Genomic DNA, 20,964 nt, shown 5'->3' with positions numbered 1-20,964 from the left:
GCTCCGGCCCTGATTATGTCTTATAGCAGAAGTCACAGATTAGTGCAATTTTGTTATATGCACTAACAGAACCCAAGCTATGGACACACTATCCAGAGTCAATATCTGTGTCCTGTGCTAGACGTTGAAAAGAAATGAGATTACAAAGAGGAAAGTTCATGATGCATGCACTATACATCATCTTATGGCACGCCCAAAGCATGTATCGTGTACCTGTGTGTAATTTTAATGCGAAAAAATCTGACAGAGAAAAGATGAAGCCATTTTAATTTACCAGTCAGCCAGCCAGCCAGCTGGCCAGTCAGCCAAGCCAGTCAGTTTAATCTGTCAGTAGAAAATTTCATTAAGCAATATTAAAATCTTAGAAACTCGTATTATCTGGGTCACCATGGAAGCATGTATTTTAGCCAACCTTCATATTTCTGCTATTTAGTAATAAAGGTTGTATTGCCATTCCAAATGATAAATTATATCCATTTATGCAAAATATGAGTGACCCTTTCACCAATAATCCATAAATATTTTGAAGTTTGTACATATCCAATAAAGTGTATATATGTAGAGTATTAGTTTGACAGATTATTGTAATCTACACAACTACTATAATGAGGTACAGCATAACCAAGGCAGCTGCATTGATATCACAAATAGAGTTAATTAGTACTGCTATTAATATGGATCAAGATATCTTAATTCAAAGTTTCTAAGAAAAACAATGATACTACACTTTACTCAAATAGAACAACCAGGTGTGAATTGCCTTTCATTTTTTTCTTCCTATAATTATATGACCTTTAAATAATATCTTGCAGTTATCCATGTATCATTACTACTGTTTCTACGTATGATAGTCTGTACATATTATGCATAGATGATATAGTACTTACCAAGTACTTGTAAATTAAATGGATCGCTTTCATATTGGAGGCCATCAAACATAAGAGAACAAACAATTTCTCCACTATCTGATTCATTTAACATAGCTATACTAATCATCTGGCTCATCTCCATATCAGCAAAGCATCCAGTGGAACAGCTCCAGTTGAAAACACTGTGAGAAGGTGGAGTGGGAGTGACTGCACAGGTCAAGTTAAGATCAGATCCAATAAGATATTTTAAAGTGTTGTTGAACACATTTGAAGAAGAGTTGCTGATGACAGTAATACTAAATGGAACTATACAAAGGGAAGATGATTGATGAATGAATGCACTGTATATTAGTATCACTTAATCTATAGATGTGTTGTATTTTTAAAACCGTGACTGAATTGCAGATTAAATGTCCATTAGTACATATATCTGTAGATATAGGCGACCTCCCTTGTTTCCGTACTTTTTTCTATGATCCCTAATCGAACTTAAAATTCTTAATTTTTTTTATTGGTTTGCTTACTTTTATGTTACATTCTTATGACTGGTGAACCCATGCATACCACATCAAAAGAAAGGATGGTGACACAGGTAATGTTTTCTATATACTGGACACCCACCGCAAATATCAATTACTGACTCAAACGTGAAGTGGCTATTATGCTTCACTTTCAGTGTTACTATGAAAAATACAGACAATTCACTTACCCCAACTATCAATTACTGACTTGAAAGTGAAAGTGGCCATTGCGCATCACTTTCAGTTATGTTTTCAGCCCGTTTTACAGCACTACCAATGAAGAAAACAGCAGGGGAAGCGCCTCTGCAATTTAATTCAGTGACTATAGAAAATACAGACAATTACCGAGGCCATTGCGTTATCGTTAATCGACATGTTTGGCTATCAGCAAAAAGAAGTGGGAGACAAAGGAGGATGAAGACAACTCCATGATGTGTACATTGCCTGTACTGCAGTATGCCAAATAGCACATCTCGAGACAAAACAATGTCAGACAGCGAAAAAAACTAAGCCCATAGCCTTAGTCATTATCTAGTTATGCTTGTTTGAAGGAATCAGGCAGGCAGGCAGGCAGGCATACAAGCAGGCAGGTGGGCAGGCAGGCAGGCAGTAGAAAATTCCATTGAATAAAATAAAATTTTGTAACTACATGATTGTACCTATTGGAAGCATTTAGGGTCATATTAAAAGCACTTTTGGGCTCGGTTATACCTAACCAACACCGCCAAGGTGCCAGGATGGTATTGTGAAGCTGGTTTTTGGGAGATATTTTTGGCCAGAAAAACCCAGATCTCCATGATCTTCACTAAACTACTGCTTGCCAGTTATTTGCCTTGTACAATATAAAAAAGAAAGCCCTACTTTAATCTATATAGGTTTTTACAGTTCATTATAAGTTCTAGATCTTCTAGAAACATTGTAGTATTGAAAGAGTGCAAACGTAAATCAATATACATCTAATTTCCCTCAACAATCACTACTATATGTGTAGAAAACAAAAAAGACTGGTTGAAGCATACCAGTTTATTGACCAGATTGGGGCTATGGAAAGTAATATCCATGTCAAAACAGCCACACCTGTAAAATGGTGAAGGTTTGAACTTAAAGATGACAGTCAGATATTAATATGTTATACGTAGTGATACCATGTGTTATTTAGCTGTACAGAGCTGGCTTTTCAAAGACTACACCCCTGCACCCTTTTTTAGGTGTAGCCACTCTGAATGTGATTACGTTTATGCACTACCTTGTTTAATAACTTGTACAATAACAAAACATACCCTGTCCAACTTTGAACACCCATATTCCAGGAGTATTTATATTGCTTGTTTGTGTTATGTTGATAATGCTGGGTGTTAGTGACCCGGGAATAGTCACAGAGTTAATGCGATCACCAGCATTAATTCCTGCTAGAGCCTCAGTTCCACCAAGTCCTCTAAATCCACCAGAGCTACTACCAGTAGTCCATTGTATTCTCCAATCAGCATATAGGAATATTACAAATGACTGGAACTCACTGTTAGCCAGAACACATTGGAAAGAATTTGTCTGAAATAAACACACCATGCTTAAATTTCTGAATAGTAAAGATAAACTAGCTATCTATTAAACAAGTACACAGAAAAATTTGGAATTTTCAACTAGAGTAGGGACCATACATAGCACATCGATAAAAAGTACTGAAACAAGCTGGAGTAGTGCATGATATTAAATCACAGTAAAACAATAAGAAGTGGTATATCCCTACTGTGCATTTCATGGTATCTTGAGCACAGTAGGGATATTACAATACTTATTGTTTTTATTGTGATTTAATATCGTGCACTACTCCAACTTGTTTCAGTACTTTTTATTGATGTGCTCTGGTCCCTACTCTAGTTGAAAATTCCAAATTTTTCTGTTTTCTTGTTTACCTTTTTTGTTAATAATTATTATGACTGGGAAACCCACACACAATGCATCTGAAATGGCGCTGCGTGTCCTAATTATTGTCTGAAGAGTAAAGTATTTGTTACGCTTCGTTGTAAGCTATGTTCAACCCGTTACACAGCATTTCGAATCAAGAACTGTTCGAAAAGCACTTCTGCAATCCACGCCATAGATCGTATTTCTTCCACGCATACTGAAAGAAATGGTGCCGCACTCCCCAGTTATATCAATTATCGTCTGAAAAGTGAAGTATCCATTACGCTTCGTTGTCGGCTATGTTCAACCCATTACACAGCAGTATGAATCAAGAACTGTTTGAAAAGCACCTCTGCTATTAAAATAGTCACTATTACAAATACGGACGATTTCCATTACAAAGGGAAGCCATCACATGCTATCACCAAATCGACACTTTTCGCTGTCAGCAAAGATGAATAGGACACAAAGGAGGACACTGGTAAGTCCATGAAGAGTGTATTGTACATACTGCGCGGTATGCCAAAAGGCACCTGTCGGGCCGAAGCGACATTGAACAGTGAAAAAATCAAGCCCGTATAGCCTTAGCCATTATCGAGTTACGTTTGTCTGAAGGCATCAGGCAGTCAGTCAGTCAGTCAGTCAGTCAGTCAGTCAGTCAGTAGAAAATTCTGTTAAATAAATTATTTTAAAATTCCGTAGCAATTTGTTGAAGGCATTTTGGGTCGATCTGAATGCTTGTTTGGGCTTGGTTTTACCTAACCAATACTACCTCATCGTTTTCAGGGGAAATTGAGGCTGTTTTTTGGGTGATATTGTTTCTTGGGCCACGCCTACTCCTTTGTGGTCCCTACTATACAGTAACTATCGTACTGTATGATAAAATTTAAAAGAATTCCTAAGTTACCTGATCTGGGGAAACCAGTTTTATAGCCCAGGACAACAGGCTTGATTTCTCATGACTAACGAAAAGCTACGTACATGAATACACTATCAGATTTCACTGTCAAAATCAGCCAGGCTTGAGTGGTTTGCTATTGCTGGCTGCTTCTCTCAAGCCCAGTAGTAAGCCATGTAACCTGCATACAGTACTATATATAGTATACAGGTTACATGGCTTACCACTGGGCTTATACCTGATGTTATAGTCTAGTGATTATTGCGAGCTGATGGTACTCCTTTTTCATACTGTATTTAATTGACTTGCAATATACTCCATGGTAGAGTAAAACTCAAACAATACACATTTGCATGTTTTATCACTGTTCGTCTATAGACTGTTAAAATAATTCAAAGATTTACTATGCTTGGGTAATCAATATACCCATAAAAATCAAGTTCGGCAATCCATTGAAATTTACTCATACATTCATCAGTAATAGAATCAATATGCATTATTGTATTGTAAATATGATATATACTATCACACAGTTATTAATTTTGTTATACTGTACCTACCTTTTTCAGGTATGCATGCATACCATACATTTACAATATGATTAGTACCTTGTCTGTGTTGCGAAAATAATAACCAACTTCATCCCATGTTGCAATTAGCAAATGATTAACTGTAACATTTATAGATCGAGGAAAAGCTACTCTTATTTCACTGGTTGCTCTAGCAAGGAGACTAGGATCAGTGGTCTGACGATAGTAAATATTTCCAGTTCCTCTGGTGTCAACATCAGCCCAGTATGGTGCAATGATCTTATCATTTCCATTCAGTGGTAGGTGAAGTGGTGTACGGACATTATAGCGACTGTTAAAACTAATAACTCCATTATCATTGATCTACATTACACAGAGAAATAAAAAAATAAGAATAAGTACAACCTAAGTAAAACATACATACATATGTAAATCTGAAAATGTTATCATAAAAGAAGATATCCTTTGATAAATGTATAAGTGAACTTCCTTCGCCAACTATTGGTGGTGGCATAACATTATCATCTTGTGACACTCCAAAAGGATAGAACTAAATAAGAACAAAAGCATAACCATATCGCCAAAGGTTACTTTAACATGCATAAGTACATTTCATAAAAATGCACACATGCAAAATATCATGAGCAAATAAATATGTTTATACCATACAGTTCAACTTAGTATACAATGAAACCTGAGTGAAGGAGAAGCACAAAATACGATAAAGCATCAAGACACATGGTAGTGTCCCATGCAGCTAAGAAAGTTTGAAAACAGCAAAGCTGTAAAAGGGTACAGCCTTCAAAGGACTGGGTGATAAAAGTTGTGAAATCAATGGTGGTGGCCAATGAATGGTTAAAATGTTGTGAGTTCCAGGTAGTTTTAATAGTGGTCAATTTGGTGAAAGTTTGTTTGTCTGTATGTATACGTTTTGGAATGGGACCAGAGTCCACTAATACAGGTGTTCAACACATTATTGGAAACTAACCTCAGATAAACATGTGCTGATTGCTGGATTACAGTTATCTAAAATAAAACAAATACATTAAAATGAACTATTATAATACCTGCACACAATACACACATGTTGTTATAAGAATCAAGAAACAGTACATGGATACTGTGGCTTAGAAAAAGAATTACAATAAGATTAAATTTGATACTGTAGGTTTAGGGTTGCTGCCATAATTTTGAAATAATAAGTATGTGTGGGATTCAGGAGAATAAAGCTAAAAGATTAGAATATTTTAATAGAGCATTCAGAAACTTCACGCAATCAAACTACTCTAATAAAGCAGTCACATATAAAATTTAAATTTGCTACTCTAATAATGCAACCAGCTAAAAAATAGAAGACTACAAGCTAAAGCATCAATAGCAACAAACTGCATGAAAAAAATGGTGCTGAATAATTGGGTATTTATCAAAAGCATAGTTGGTGATTTTTTTGAGCACTGCACAAATGCATAATGCTCATTTTACGAAAAGAGATCTTCCACACACATTTAATTTACCAGTTTTGATGACTCATAACATCAGATTGGAAAAGGCTATTGACTTGAAATTTCATTAGTAGTTAGCATCAACATAGCATAATAGATGGAAATTGTTTCAAGTTAATATGTTTTTTGAGTACTACTGTAAGTTACGGTCTTCCGAGTTATAGAATTGGATGTGTGTGGAAGACTCCTGTTTACAAATCCTGTCACATTAAATAAGAAGCCAAAAATGTAAACACAGCAAATCATATGATATGTACCAAACTTTATCTTTGCATAGTCATTTTAGCATGGTTCCTACACGTGTATCACTATATAATAGAAATTTTGTAGGAAATCCTCCAACAGTGTTGAATTTGTAAGAAAGCTATGCATGGCACAATGTGTAGGACATTTTCATGCGGCGTAGGATACAAGTACATTTGTAGGAACATTTCTTACACTTGTAAGAATTATTCCTGTATATACCACAAGATATGTTTTACACTCTGTGCCATGTTTAGTAGGAATCTTTCTTACAAATTTAGAAGTGTAGGAATATTTCCTACAAAAATTCTTAACAAAGCTTTCACATGTAGGAACCATGTTCCTGCGCTAGTGTAAAATTCCTTCCTGCACTTTACCCCCAAATTATGATTTTTGAAATAATTTATATAGTTTGAACATATGTAATACCCTCACACCTAGTCTGTAGTACATACATGTAAGTTACAACTTAATTTTGAACTGCATACCTGCATACAGTAATAATACATAACTTTCCACAGTGGATATTGTCGGGTTGCAAAAGACTTACACAATGGATGAGAAATGTGATTACTAGCTATTGAGTATGTGTGAAGAGGCTAAAATTAATATAAACTATTAACTTTTTTTAAAAAGTGAACTCACTATAACACATTGTGTAATAAATTTTGATTCTGTAAAGCTTTCCATTCAAACTTTTATAATCAATTGCTTTGATTGAGGTGCATGTACGTACCTTGACCAACTTTGAACATCCATACTCCCGGTGTTCCTACATTACTTGTTTGAGCAATATTAATGATATTAGATGTTCGTGATCCAGGAATAGTAATTGAGTTAACACCATCACCAGCATTAATTCCTGCTAGAGCTTCAGTTCCACCAAGTCCATCATTACCACCAGATCTATCACCAGTAGTCCATTGTATTCTCCCATCAGCATATAGGAATATTACAAATGACTCAATTCCACTAGTGGCTAGTACACACTGGAATGTGTTGGTCTAAAAATATAATGCACTTTAACTGACAGCCCTTTAGCAGATAATAGACACTTTTATACTACAATACTAGGGATGGAATACACAAATTCTTGAAATTTGACATATTTGTAGTACTTTTTAACCTATTTAAAACATTTCAAAATATTTTCATTCAAATGTCTGACACTTTTTATGACCAATCAAAGCTTTCATTTACCATGCATTACCATGGAGAAGTCATAAAGTACTTGCAACCCTTACCCAACCTTGTAATGGAGCGGCGCTACCATGTCTTATCTTTACATTTTTACCATCATCACTAATCATCTAGATGACTGAAATGATATTTCTCTTGAGAACAAGATCTACTTGTCTTTTTAGTTGTTTTCTCAGGGTGCAGCACAATGATATTATTGTGTACACATAATATACATACACCTCTACCTTACATAATTTACCTTGTCAGTATTTCGAAAATAATACCCAACTCTATTCCAAGTTGCAATTAACAAGTTTATAATTGTCACATTACTAGATTCTGGAAAAGCTGTTCTTATTTCACTGGTTGCTCTAGCAAGGAGACTAGGATCAGAAGTCTGACGATAGAACACTCGTCCAGTTCCTCTGGTGTCAACATCAGCCCAGTATGGTGCTATAATCATTGGATTACCAGTAAGTGGTAGTGACAGAGGAGTACGAACATTGTAGCGGCTACCAAAACTAATTATTCCATTATCATTGATCTACAAAATTATAAATATTCTAGCAGTGATTTCAAGGTTGTGTAGATATACATGTAATAGATTACTGACGTACATACGCTATCCTGGGTATGTTATCATAAAAGAAGAACTCTTCAGTGAGAGTGATGGATGGTGAGCTTCCCTCACCAATACTTGGTCGTGGCAATGTCGAATCATTGTGAGCACGTCCAAAAGGATAAAACTAAACAACAATAAAACACCTTATATGTACAAGAGCAACTACAAGCTTATGGATAAACAGTGCCCCATGGCTAGCATATATGCTATTACCCTACTTGATTGGCACAAATTTTAAAGTGCTTTAATAGAACTATGTATGCATAGTTAGATAAATAGTCGATTATACATGTATTACATACTCAAATGAAAAACCTAGTACAATTCCTTGTAAACAGACAGTTATCTTAATGCTATAATATTATATAAACTTGCAAATTTTTAATTACCTACAATGCTGGGAATAATTAGGTGCATGAAACAGGTAAAGTATTACAATAGGTATGGTTATTGTTAGCATACACTGTAGTTGTAACCAAGGTTACAAAGGATAACAGTTTATCAATAAAGTTTTGACTTAAACTACTTTTAATACACAGTGACTATACCTTTATTACTGGCTGAAATATCACTAATCAAAATGTTTTCTGCATAAAGACCTCTAATATTAAATCCTCTATAGGTTGTCATTTTATTCATGTGAGGAAGTACTTTTAATGCTGAAGCACCAGTACAATGGATCCTCACTTATCCAAAGCTCAGCACCTCAATTATTTAAACACCACAAATGACTGTTCTATTAGAGTATTTTGTCATTGGTGTGCACTGTATATTAGAGTAAATGACTGTTATATTAGAGTAACTGAACAAGGTCTGTATATAAATTAATGGCCTTCTGATATCCAAACCATTTCCCCTATCTGAATACTTTTGGCTATTGACTGGTGTTCAGTTAACTGAGGATCCACTGCACATGAGAAATGAAGACCATGTGCATACCATGTATGCCACTTTGACACCTCAGATCAAAGGAAACCACAGGATTATATTTCATACGTGAACTGATTCTATCGCTTGGGCACAGAAACAAGTTTTAAAATAACACCAGCATAAAATGGTTACGTAGCTAAAACGTTTAGGACTAACTTTGCCTTAATCTTGCCAGGACTTTTTTCTGTAGACAGACTATTTGTAGATGTATTAAAGCTTGCAAATCACTTGACTCAAGACATTGGAGTGACCTTGGTTGTTGTTATTGGCTTGGAGTGTTTGGCAAAGCTACGAAAATGTGAAACATGTGTGTTTTGTGTCACTGTGTACTATCTAGAGCTACTAGGGGTGTGCAATTTGGATCTGGAGTTTGCCATTATGACACATATCCATTTTTTATTCCAGGAGTTGCCCACTCCACCCCATTGTAAGAACTCGTGATCCAGCAACATTAACATACAGTAATTATGTGACCGGATTGGACACAATCAGGTTACCACACATCCAGCTTTGTGACATTAAAGGACCATAACTCAATGTAGGAGAACAGTGCCACTTTCAAAATTGACCTGTTATTGCTCAATGCAATGAAAGAATTGTGTGAAAATTGTAGGTCAATAGCATACTTGGTTAAGTTACAAGGGGTTGAAATCAAAGAATTGGAGCCTGGTTTTGTCAAATCGGGTCACATAATTATCTCTAAAAAAAACAGGAAAATTACAGAGGTTGCTTCTTGTACTCTACATGGTCTGAAAGGCCTCCATCTGCAGGGAAAACTCCACCCATATAGCTGCTAGTTAATACCATTATAAAATACCATTATCTACAAATTAAATGCACATTGAGCTCAAAATGGTTCATTTTCCAAAATCAGGTTATATATTTCCTTAACTACAGTTGTATAGGGTGATATCTTGATATGGGAAATGTCATTGATGCTGATGTAGTAAAGTGTCACAGGGTATTAGCTCCTTTTGATTTAGAGGTTTTTAGTTCAACATGTTGTTATGAGACTCTAACTTTAGTTATGCTAAGTTCTCTATTTAAAGGAAAAGTATCGGTATCACATAATTATTTGCAACTAGGTATTACTAAAATTAATTAGTTTCTAAACAGCACACTTCAACTACCTGACAAGATAGTTCAGAGATACTCAAGATTAGTAACTTACATGTACACTGTATATACTCTTAAGTATTTACTGTACAGTACTGTAGTGCCTTAGCTTATCTTAACATGGTATTATGGCTAAAACTTGAAAGTAAAATCCACTCATAGAAAAGCATTGTTACAGGTTGTATACCATATGAATAATGTTTTACGAACCCCATAGCCATGCTTTAACCCACAATGTTTAAATACTTTTGCATATATATGTTAAATGCAGGTTTCTCGTTTATCTCAGGTGAACATGCCAGAGTGTGGTTACTAAGATTTTGTCTGATATAATTATATACCCATACCCTCAGGACTTTGTCACTCAGGTTTGGACACATATATAAGACGAATCCCTAGTAGCCATGCTAATAACTATTACATAACAGCAGGAGTAGAGTAAGTTACATATAGGCCATGTATTTAGTGGCATGAAGTTGAGAATAGGTGCCAATAATTATATAACAGCTGTGATTATACTGGCTTCTGTTCTATCCAAGTGGAAGACCTGAAGATTCTTTAATGTAGTATATGATTTCATATAGGGCTTAATAACAAGCTCAAAATTTTTAATGCTGCATTACAGTACCAATGCATTTTTCTTTGTTATGTGTAATTAGAACTCCTCTTTTTGTTAAATTACTCGACTGTATATTCAACTTCTCTGGGAAATGTCTAGATGGATGTGTTTGGCTCTTTGGTGGATTTTTCATGACAGTTTAAAATACAGCATAAGTAAAACAATAATAACAGACAGTGATAGTAAATTAAATTGTGACAGAATTCTTTATTGTACATATTCAGCTACAGTAAGTACAGCACATACAATGTTACATACCTCGGATGCACATGTGCTGTTTTCTGGGAGGCATAAATCAGGTTCTGTGTTTGAGTGCAAACATTTATACATATGAGTGACAAACTGTACACAGTACCTCCAACTTGAAACATATAAGTCCCTGGAATACCAATATTACTAGTGCTAGCAATATTAATAATGGATGAAACTCGTGACCCAGGAACAGTGAAGGATGTGCCATCCCTAGCACTAAATCCTGCTAGAGCTTCAGTTCCACCAAGTCCTCTAAATCCACCAGATCTATCACCAGTAGTCCATTGTATCTCACCATCAGCATATAGGAATATTACAAAGGATCCAATACTACTAGTAGCCAGGACACATTGGAATGTGTTTACCTATATAAAAAAGAAACATAAAATGCATAAATTGTTAAATTGTTCATTTGCATACACTCCATTGTATTGTTGTACGTACAGCATAATTTATTTAATTAGACAATTTTCAATGAGTAAAATTTATATTCATAAATAAATCTCCAAATACAAAAGCTCTAAAAAAATGTTTAGCTGCATTAATGCTACACATACAGTATGAATGCTTGGCTGGAGTTATTGTGCTTGCTTCAGTCAGTCACATAGAATCAGACTAAAATTATACTAGACTAAAATTCCATGGGTCCCATCTTATTTTGTATTCTAATCTGAAGCAAGTAATACAATTTTAAATATTCAGAGTATTGACTGTGTCAAGCATGCAGTTACAGTAGATAAAAGTTTAATATGATTAAGCTCATGCATGTGATACCAAACTAGCAGGTTGTTCCCATATTCCAAGGTACCATGCATGTTGTAGCTACGTAACAATCATGCTTTCTGCCATTTTTAAATAACAGTAACCAACTCCACTCTGTGGGGGGTGAGTTTGTTATAGCTACAGTAGTTACAGTAGTAGTTACCTACAGCTGTATAGTTTAGTTGTATTCAGTGAGTGTTTTGTCTAAAGATGCAGTATGTAAAATTACTTTAGAGTTACGTATATGACCTCCATTGTATAAAAGCATAGGTACATACACTGTATGTTGCTGAATTATTAATTCCATTATGTGCATATACATGTACAGTATGGTGTAATCACCTTGTCAGTTTTCTGAAAGTAGTAGCCAACTTGACTCCAGGTTGCAACAAACAAATTAGTAATTGTGACATTCTGAGATCTAGGAAAAGCTGCTCTTATTTCACTGGTTGCTCTAGCAAGAAGACTAGGATCAGTGGTCTGACGATAGAATACTTGTCCAGTTCCTCTGATGTCAACATCAGCCCAGTACGGTGCAATAATGGCTTGACCTCCAATCAGTGGTAATGATAAAGGAGTATGGACATTGTAACTGCTGCCAAAACTGATAACTCCATTTTCATTAATCTGTGTATACATACCATTAACTTGGTGATAATATTCATAGTGTCACATAGTAAGAAAACTTGGCAAGTATGTATAACATGTACATATAATTTTGGGCCAGCCAATGTCATAATAAAGGCACAAACTATAACAACTACAGTGTATGTAGCTAGTATAGTAAAATGAAGGTGAAGTAGGGATCCAAGTGATAAAAGTAGTAAAACAAGAGATGAATGAATGATTGTATTATATCATAGCTTGGTGGAAAAATCCCTACTTTGGCTTATTATAACAATCATTTTGTTAAAATTAATGCCAAAGTAGGGATATTCCCACTGCGCTATGCTGTAATACCATCATTCATCTATTGCTTCACTACTTTTTACTGCTTGGTTACCCAGGGCTGCTTCATTTTTAAATTAAATGCTTTTAATATATCTGTTTGGTTTTTTGTTATAGCATACAGCTATACACATGTGACTATGCAACTGCTGTACCAAGAGTATCTCAAGTCGGCCTTTACCCAGCCACCAAGGGACGCATCACTATTATTTTCATATTTTCATTGTGCTGGCTAGCACTATGAATACAGCTAGGCTAATAATAACGAAGTGTGTCATTGTGATCGAGAAAATAGATTGCTATTCAGTACTCACTTGTTATGATTAATCAACCAAGATCGCATTAATTGGAGTGGTAATTGAACCTTTTTGTGAATTTACAGTTATCTACCTGCTTAAATAAGTTTGTGGCATCTAAATATGCTGCTCGAGGAGAATATTGATAAGGAAAATTAATGCATCATTATGGCTTCACTGCATGAGCTTGATTGAGATAAAAGAAGGCAAGGCGCAGAAGGCACACACTCGTCAGTCGTGACACTAAAAAGTAAAATACCACTGATGAGTTTGTTATTGTAGCATAAAATGGTGGCCGTGCACTGCTTCATTTTTGGCCTCCAGCCTTGCAACTGTGGTCAGGCAGGGGAGACAAAAATTCGAGTTTCTGTGATTTTTTAAAAATTTCTAGCAATTCGGTAAGTGTTTTCTTGTTTTTAATGTTATGTATATTTGATATTAGATGGACTAATACTGTATTATTCTGTAAAGGTGATTTTTGTCATGTAAGATGTTGCTAGGATGATATTTAATGGAGGCAATTTAGGTGGGATGCATCATTTTTGGGGGATTCCTACTTTAACAGTACTACAATACTGTAACTACACCTCTGTACTTTGAACAGCAATGAAACAGGCACAGTGGATTTCAAACACTTTCCATGTATATTTATTAAGTGTCATGAGAATCTCTTGATGCTGGTATATGAATGATGCACTGACTACTACAGACACGTAAGCATTTCTATCACTTACATAGGCTGATCTAACAACTTCATCACTGAAGTAGAAATCTTCAGATAATGTAATGAGTGCTGAGCTTCCATCTTGAGTTGGCAATAAAGTATCATTTTCAGGTAATCCAAAAGGATAAAACTAAAGATACAGGACACAATTAATTTACCACTGTAAACAAGGTTAACAGACAAGGAAATCTGGGTATGGTATATAGGTATCAAAACTCACACAAACACATGATTAGAACCCAGAATGATTACGATAATGTTCATATGCACATGCATACATTGATGACACGACCTATACTAGTGACAAGAGTGGTGAATTGCTTGTGCTGAATCCCATCACAAAGATTGAATCTGCCACACACATACCATTGTGAATGTTTCAATTACAAATATGGACAGATCTAGAGTATATTGAAAACATTATCTTTACTTTGTAAAAGTTATTCACAAGCCAAAAAATAATATTTGTCAAGTGCTGGTTTATTAGCAAAATGTGGCACAGGGCACAGATGGGACTGAGTGTAATTATGGGAATAAAAGGCTAACATTTTGAACACTGTAACATATATAGCATAATGGGAAATGTTAGTCCATAATAAACTCATGTCTATACTAAGGAGAGTAGCTACAAACCAAGTATACATTATAATATTTTCATGATACAGTATATGAGGAGTTACCTACCTCTGACAGACATGTGCTAACAGCTGGATGACATATGACTATGGAAATATATACAATTATCAATACTACTAAATATAACTTCAAACACAACAGTACATAATGAGCTTGTAGGTAGTAATGGTTTAGTAACATGCTCTTCTACTTTTTCAATCTGATAGACAGTGGAACCTTTAAATAATATATTACAGACATTTTGGGACCCAGAATTTTTAGCCACTTTTGCTGTAATATAGAGGTTTTCCTCTTTTAGAGGTAAAAAATGTATTAACCAGATCTGTTGGGACCACATTTTTTGTCCTTATTGTGGAGCATTTTTCTATTGTGTCCTTAATTCAGGAAGTTTGTTAAGAGAGGTTCCACTGTATACTGTAACTTCACAATAACAATGTCTTAGGCTACAGCAGTGGTGACTTTAAACTTTGTCTCGACAGATTTGTGAATGTAGGGTAATGATGATTCATTTTGTCATGCTGTTTATAGCTGATATGCCATCCAGCTAGTTTTGGTGTAATGGGTAGAAATTTAATTGTTTTATAAGCTACTATAATAGGTAGAGAATAGAGATCACTACCATATAAAGGGCTGATACATGAGGGATCATGTGTAAGTTTAAATCAAACACTATAAAAAACGATAAACAACCAGCTAATCTTTACAATCTCAGTGAAGAAAAGAGAAAGAACAACCTATATATAGAAGTCTACACAATGACTGGTATTTAATTATAATAATAGTTGAACTCACTGACTGTCTAAGAACATTGAGATGTGCAACATGCTTAGCCTGAGTCTGGAGACATAACTACAAATTTTCCAATGCTTAATTAATTTTATTGTTATCAATGCATACAAGAATCAAGAAATGGAAGGAAGGTACTGTACATGTTATAATACATTATCCTTAAGTGCCATAACATTTTCCTGTGTTGCATCAGCTGCTGCTGTGCTGACTTAAACAATATTAATGCACGTACGCATATCAAATTCTCAAATACATGCCTTCCATGAACACATACTGTACATACTTCTGTCAACTTGAAACACCCACACTCCAGGGATTCCTATATTAGTGGTTTGGTCAATATTGATTATGTTCACAGTTCTTGATCCAGGAATTGTGATAGAAGTGACTCTATTACCAGCATTGATTCCTGCTAAACCTGTTCCCCATTCTATCCCACCATCATCATATAGGAATATTACAAAAGATTCAACTTCACTGTAAGCTAGTATACACTGGAATGTGTTGGTCTAGTAGGTAGTTAAACATACAGTATAATAAGCACCCTATTGTACAAACTTATTATATAAGCATGTTGAGTATAAGCTAGATTCATCAAAATTAATTCACATACACTTCAAAATATGTACAATATACTTCTGACCAATAAAATATTTTCTAGCTGTCAATTGCACTGTACGTCTATGGAATAGATGAATCATTGTGGGATTAAACACTAACAAGCCATTATGTAAACAAAATTGTAAACCTAAAGCTAGCACACCACTAATAAAATATCTTTGTTGTATTTTGTAACACACTTCAGTCTCACATGATATAATACAGATTGTAAGATAAAGCACGGTGCAATGCTGCATTCATAGCAGGTCCAGATTTTGTAGAAAAAAGAGTGACAGTCAATCCTTAAAATCTTTCACACCTAGTAATCAGGCAAAACCACAATGCACATATTTATATCAACTGGATATTTATGTGCAACTTTTTAAATACACTAGTACATTCTGATAGGTTGGTACATCCAATTCAAATTCTTCTAGCCACCCAAAACCCGACTATGCCATTTTGAAAAACATATGTGTCAATGCTTGTAATTATGCAATGTCTAACCCTGTCAGTTCCACTAGGAAAAGAGCCAACAGCATCCCATGTAGCAATAAATAAATTGGTAAGAGGTTGTGACATAGGAGAAGCTACTCTTATTTTGCTGGCTGCCCTAGCAAGGAGACTAGGATCAGTGGTCTGACGATAGTAAATATTTCCAGTTCCTCTAGTGTCAACATCAGCCCAGTATGGTGCAATGATCTTATTAGTTCCACTCAGTGGTAGTGGACTGTTACGAGATGAAGTAAACCTACTGTCAAGACTGACAACTCCATTGCTGTTTACCTAAAAGTATTATAAAAAAAATTGGAATGTTTGATTGGTAACATTCTATTACATCCATCACTCAGTAGTAATGTACATTAAATAAGACAAACCTCACTTCACAACATAACTGTAGGTGTATTACGTAAGTGCATGCCTATTTACAATTATGTTACTGTTACATCAACAGGTGAAATATTTATAACCACACAGTACATAACTACATTGCTATGATCTGTATGTCATGCATGCATGTGTTATATTCAAGTAAGCTTAGTTGGCGTGTAGTAAATTTACACAATTTTTAGCAGGACAAGCAATCAACTTACATAAACAGTACTGCTAGATGGACCATAAAACCTGAAACGTCTGGACAAGGTAATTGCTGATGAACTCCCATCATCAAGTGGTGGTAATCGAGTATCACTCTGAGCAATCCCAAAAGGGTAGAGCTACAAAATAAAGAACAAAAGATTTGACAAGTGATTAATTTCAACAATTCTTATTTTAGACACTTATTATGTATTATACATGCTACCTGCCCATGGATAGAAAGAAATTTATTTAATATATCAATGTACTGATTTTCAACTTCAATTTACCCTTACAGTGTAAGTAGTTTAACCTGTAACATACGTAACTGAATTTTGGAAAATCATCCTTATGGTTGTGCCTGAAACAATCAGTATTTTTGAAACATGGTGCTATTAATAGCAGAAAACACTTTTCAAATATTTCTACATTTTTTTTGTAATTCAAGGTACAGTATCTATGGTTTACTCTATCTAAAATGGGTAGAAATTTAACTTATAATGCTGTATTTCAGAACTAATTATTTAATGGATTGAATGCGGCCATAAGAGTGATTTTCCAAATTCAGTCACATATTGGACTTAAATAATCTCAGCAACCGTTTATCATATTGAAAACATGGTACAAAGATATGCCTTTGAACCCCTTGTGTGTGCCAGATTTCAAGGCGATCTGATAGCACATTTGGGTTTTATGGTAGCTAGTAAGTGTGTAATGCACATGGTCCCCACTTCTCAGATTAATGGCTAATTACTACATTTAATTGCTTTACCTTCTGGGTCATTTCACAATTCTCTCCGAGAAATGTTGCTGTGCAAGTACAGGTTGATGTTCCATTTCTTACAACGCAAGTACCATTGTTAATACAAGGGGATGGATGGCAGGGAACTAAAATAATGTTGTGTAATTAAATTTAATATGTACGTATGTATACAGGTACAGTATGTGTACATACTTTGGGAGTTGGCACGTTCAAATACACTCTGACCATACAGATTAACAGCAGCTACAAAAACAAGAACATCATCGAAGGAAGGTAGTAATATTGAGTGATGGTTAGCTGGAACATGATGATAAAATTTCCCACTGGAGTTGACTCTCTGTACAATGTACTGGTAAATGATTCCATTAGGAACAACTGGAGGTGTCCATGTGACATTGATCATTCCATCAACTAGTGTTAGTACTGCATCTTGAACTGGTGAAGGAGCTGGAATTCAAATACATACAGTCTATAAATTTTGCAACCAATTACCCATTTCACTTACCTTGCAATGGTAGGTCCCTAGACACATTACATATCATTCCAGCTGGAAGTGAATAAGAATCAGTGGTGCCAGATCCATATATGATAGCTCCGAATGTGATGTCAGTTCCTGAGAAAGTAAGTGTGTGTCTTCCTGGTGATGGATTTAGCACACCATAATAATATGTTTCTTCATTTAAATTAAGCAACTCCCATCTTACAGTTGTATGGTTATTATCAAGTAGTAAGGTATTGAGGTTTGGATTACTAGAGGTTACAGAAAGAGCAATATAATTGTTAAAATTGGTATGAGTATTAATCACATAAAAGTCATCAAATTGGTCAATTGCTGGTAGGATGGTCATAAAGGTATCCATAAATTCATTGCTACTGTCTTTGAATTGTATGATCAGAATATTCTCATCAGAGTTAACTATGCAGTGATGATGAGTAATGGATAAAACAAGGTGTTGTCTAAAGCCAAGATGGTAGTTGTTACTCTCATAGTTGATTCCATCACTAGTACAGTTAATTGACACACTAGCACCAATATCAGATGATATCAACTTGAACATGTTTCCTATCAACCCACTGACATTGGTGTGTAATATGAAACTGTTCCCCCATGAATTGAATGGAGGAATTTGCTCAATGAGAACTGAACAATTGTCAGTACTACCTGTAGCACAATAGTGACCAGAATAAAATGATATTGCTTTATTAGCAGTTACTCTAGAACCAGTAAGGTCATCACCGCTGGTAACCATAACTGACTCTCCCATTTCTAATACCATAACACATTCTTCTCCAAAGCGCACTATCATTTCATTGATGCTAACATCTCTATTTGGAGCTATTCTGACCTCTGTATTATTGGCAAGTGCAACCACTCTGAAAACACTATCATCATTTGAGTGTAGTGCCTGTAAGTGATCACCCACAAAGTCAACAGAGGCTGCATAGTACACAAAAGAATGATCTGCAAATGGATCCAACATTAGACTGAGACTGTAATCAGTTGATTGTGTTCTAAAGTCTCTGGAAACTATACTAGCTGTAAATAACCCACCAGCTCCAAGGTACAAAATACTAGCAGTTAATGTTGATGTTCTAAGATTGCTAACAGTAACTGGAGAAGTACATGATGAGCAACCAAACAAGTGGCAGAGTGGAGCTGTGGTGATGTTCTTTACATTAACATTCAACTGTATAGAGACACTGCTTGCAAAACTTGATAATCCAAAAGCCTCAAGACCTTGATCATTGGCTACAAGAAACATCAGCAAAAGTAATCAATATTAAATTTGATATGATTGGAGTAACTTACAAGTTATAAGATTCCTAAAGACATCTAACTCATCAACAGCTAAAGAAAAGATAAACATTACCATGTAAGTTGTATACATAAAATGCTTCAAATTACCAATTCTTGTTGCATCTGATAGAGTAGGAAGATTTTCTGAAATTGCTGGAGACCTTAATGCTACTTCTTCAGTTGGAGGACACAGTACAGCCCAGTTATCATCAGTTAGTAGAGCATGTCCATCTTGACACCCATATGGTGTATCTATTCAAAATAATTTCACTAAGTAATCACTGATTAATTTACGCACATACCATCTAGATATATGACTGATTTGTTGTTGCCATTTACAGTGTATGTCTCATGTGTAACACAAAGTGGTAAAATAGGTCCATTGATATATGTACCACATGAATGGGAGGATGATGATCTGACTCCTGAAATACAAATAGAACTGTTGCCATAATTTTCCACCTCTTGTATTCCCTAAAGTAAACACACTAACATAATGACTGTACAAGATCACAGATACCGTAGTACATAAAAGATTCCACCATTTCAAAACGCACCGATACACTCTGGGTAGTTCGACAGTGGTGCTCTATTTCATCGGCAACAGCAACTGGACAGTTATCAAAGCCACCCCATCTTGTAGAACATGTTCCCTGTTGTGGTGACAAGTTTGCATTAAACATGATGACATTAACACGTATATACCTTAGTCAAATGATCATATGTACACATCAATTGGCTAGTGCTTGCGTCACACAAGTAAGGGTAAACACTCTGATTATCACATCGTTGATTTAGAAATGAGCACCCTAAACCTGTGAATATATGCATATAAATCAAAGCAAGTTCTCACAGTAAAATATGTGATACGTAGCTATATGCAGACAGATTTTTCATGCACTTTCCATTAAATAACCACAAGACCTGAGACTCCCAAAAGACAGCTTTCAGAACTTTTTTGATGCAATTGTGATAAATCAGCAGTGGAACAACATTTCTGATTTCCACCATTGATTTTACAACTTTGTATAACCATTAGCTTTTTGAAGTCTCACCTTTAATGGTCTGACTTTTGTCAAAGAGTATAAACCAATATGTGGATCCCACAGATTTTAAATCAAACAGATGTAATGCAATACTTTCAGTTATAGCAGATACATGCACTGTATTTGTTCACTTTCACAAGCTTTTATTTCTTTACTCAGTGTACTGTATGTTAATTAGAGTAACTGAAATCACTTGACAGCTACACTGTGTGTATCCATAACATTAAACAACATTAGATATCAGGATTTAAATAGTCCATAATTATACCGCCAGTAATTGTATTAATACTTTACCTTTGCCCCACTGTAGTGGATGTTGATTAACCTCACGTAATG

At 35.2% G+C, this 20,964-nt stretch overlaps 1 protein-coding gene across 1 annotated transcript in view; it reads right to left on the bottom strand.

The window, feature by feature from the left end:
- The window catches only part of LOC136265692 (uncharacterized), a 92,278-nt gene that overhangs the window by 17,335 nt on the left and 53,979 nt on the right, over window positions 1–20,964 (bottom strand). Inside the window, exons 14-32 of the mRNA XM_066060590.1 lie at window positions 18,290–19,534; window positions 17,977–18,231; window positions 17,794–17,909; window positions 17,039–17,161; window positions 16,452–16,730; window positions 15,628–15,853; window positions 14,604–14,641; window positions 13,930–14,049; window positions 12,294–12,578; window positions 11,293–11,554; window positions 11,196–11,239; window positions 8,268–8,396; window positions 7,910–8,194; window positions 7,205–7,472; window positions 5,712–5,749; window positions 5,148–5,273; window positions 4,802–5,086; window positions 2,671–2,938; window positions 888–1,175 (exon numbers count right to left, since the gene is read on the bottom strand). Of these exons, the coding sequence (XP_065916662.1) occupies window positions 888–1,175; window positions 2,671–2,938; window positions 4,802–5,086; window positions 5,148–5,273; window positions 5,712–5,749; window positions 7,205–7,472; window positions 7,910–8,194; window positions 8,268–8,396; window positions 11,196–11,239; window positions 11,293–11,554; window positions 12,294–12,578; window positions 13,930–14,049; window positions 14,604–14,641; window positions 15,628–15,853; window positions 16,452–16,730; window positions 17,039–17,161; window positions 17,794–17,909; window positions 17,977–18,231; window positions 18,290–19,534 (4,680 nt within the window). The remainder of the gene's footprint in view (window positions 1–887; window positions 1,176–2,670; window positions 2,939–4,801; window positions 5,087–5,147; window positions 5,274–5,711; window positions 5,750–7,204; window positions 7,473–7,909; window positions 8,195–8,267; window positions 8,397–11,195; window positions 11,240–11,292; window positions 11,555–12,293; window positions 12,579–13,929; window positions 14,050–14,603; window positions 14,642–15,627; window positions 15,854–16,451; window positions 16,731–17,038; window positions 17,162–17,793; window positions 17,910–17,976; window positions 18,232–18,289; window positions 19,535–20,964) is intronic.

The sequence above is a fragment of the Dysidea avara genome, chromosome 1, assembly GCF_963678975.1.
Source record: "Dysidea avara chromosome 1, odDysAvar1.4, whole genome shotgun sequence".
Taxonomy (NCBI): Eukaryota; Metazoa; Porifera; class Demospongiae; order Dictyoceratida; family Dysideidae; genus Dysidea; species Dysidea avara.
Note: the sequence above shows the minus strand (reverse complement) of the source record. Positions and strands in the feature narration are given on the sequence as shown.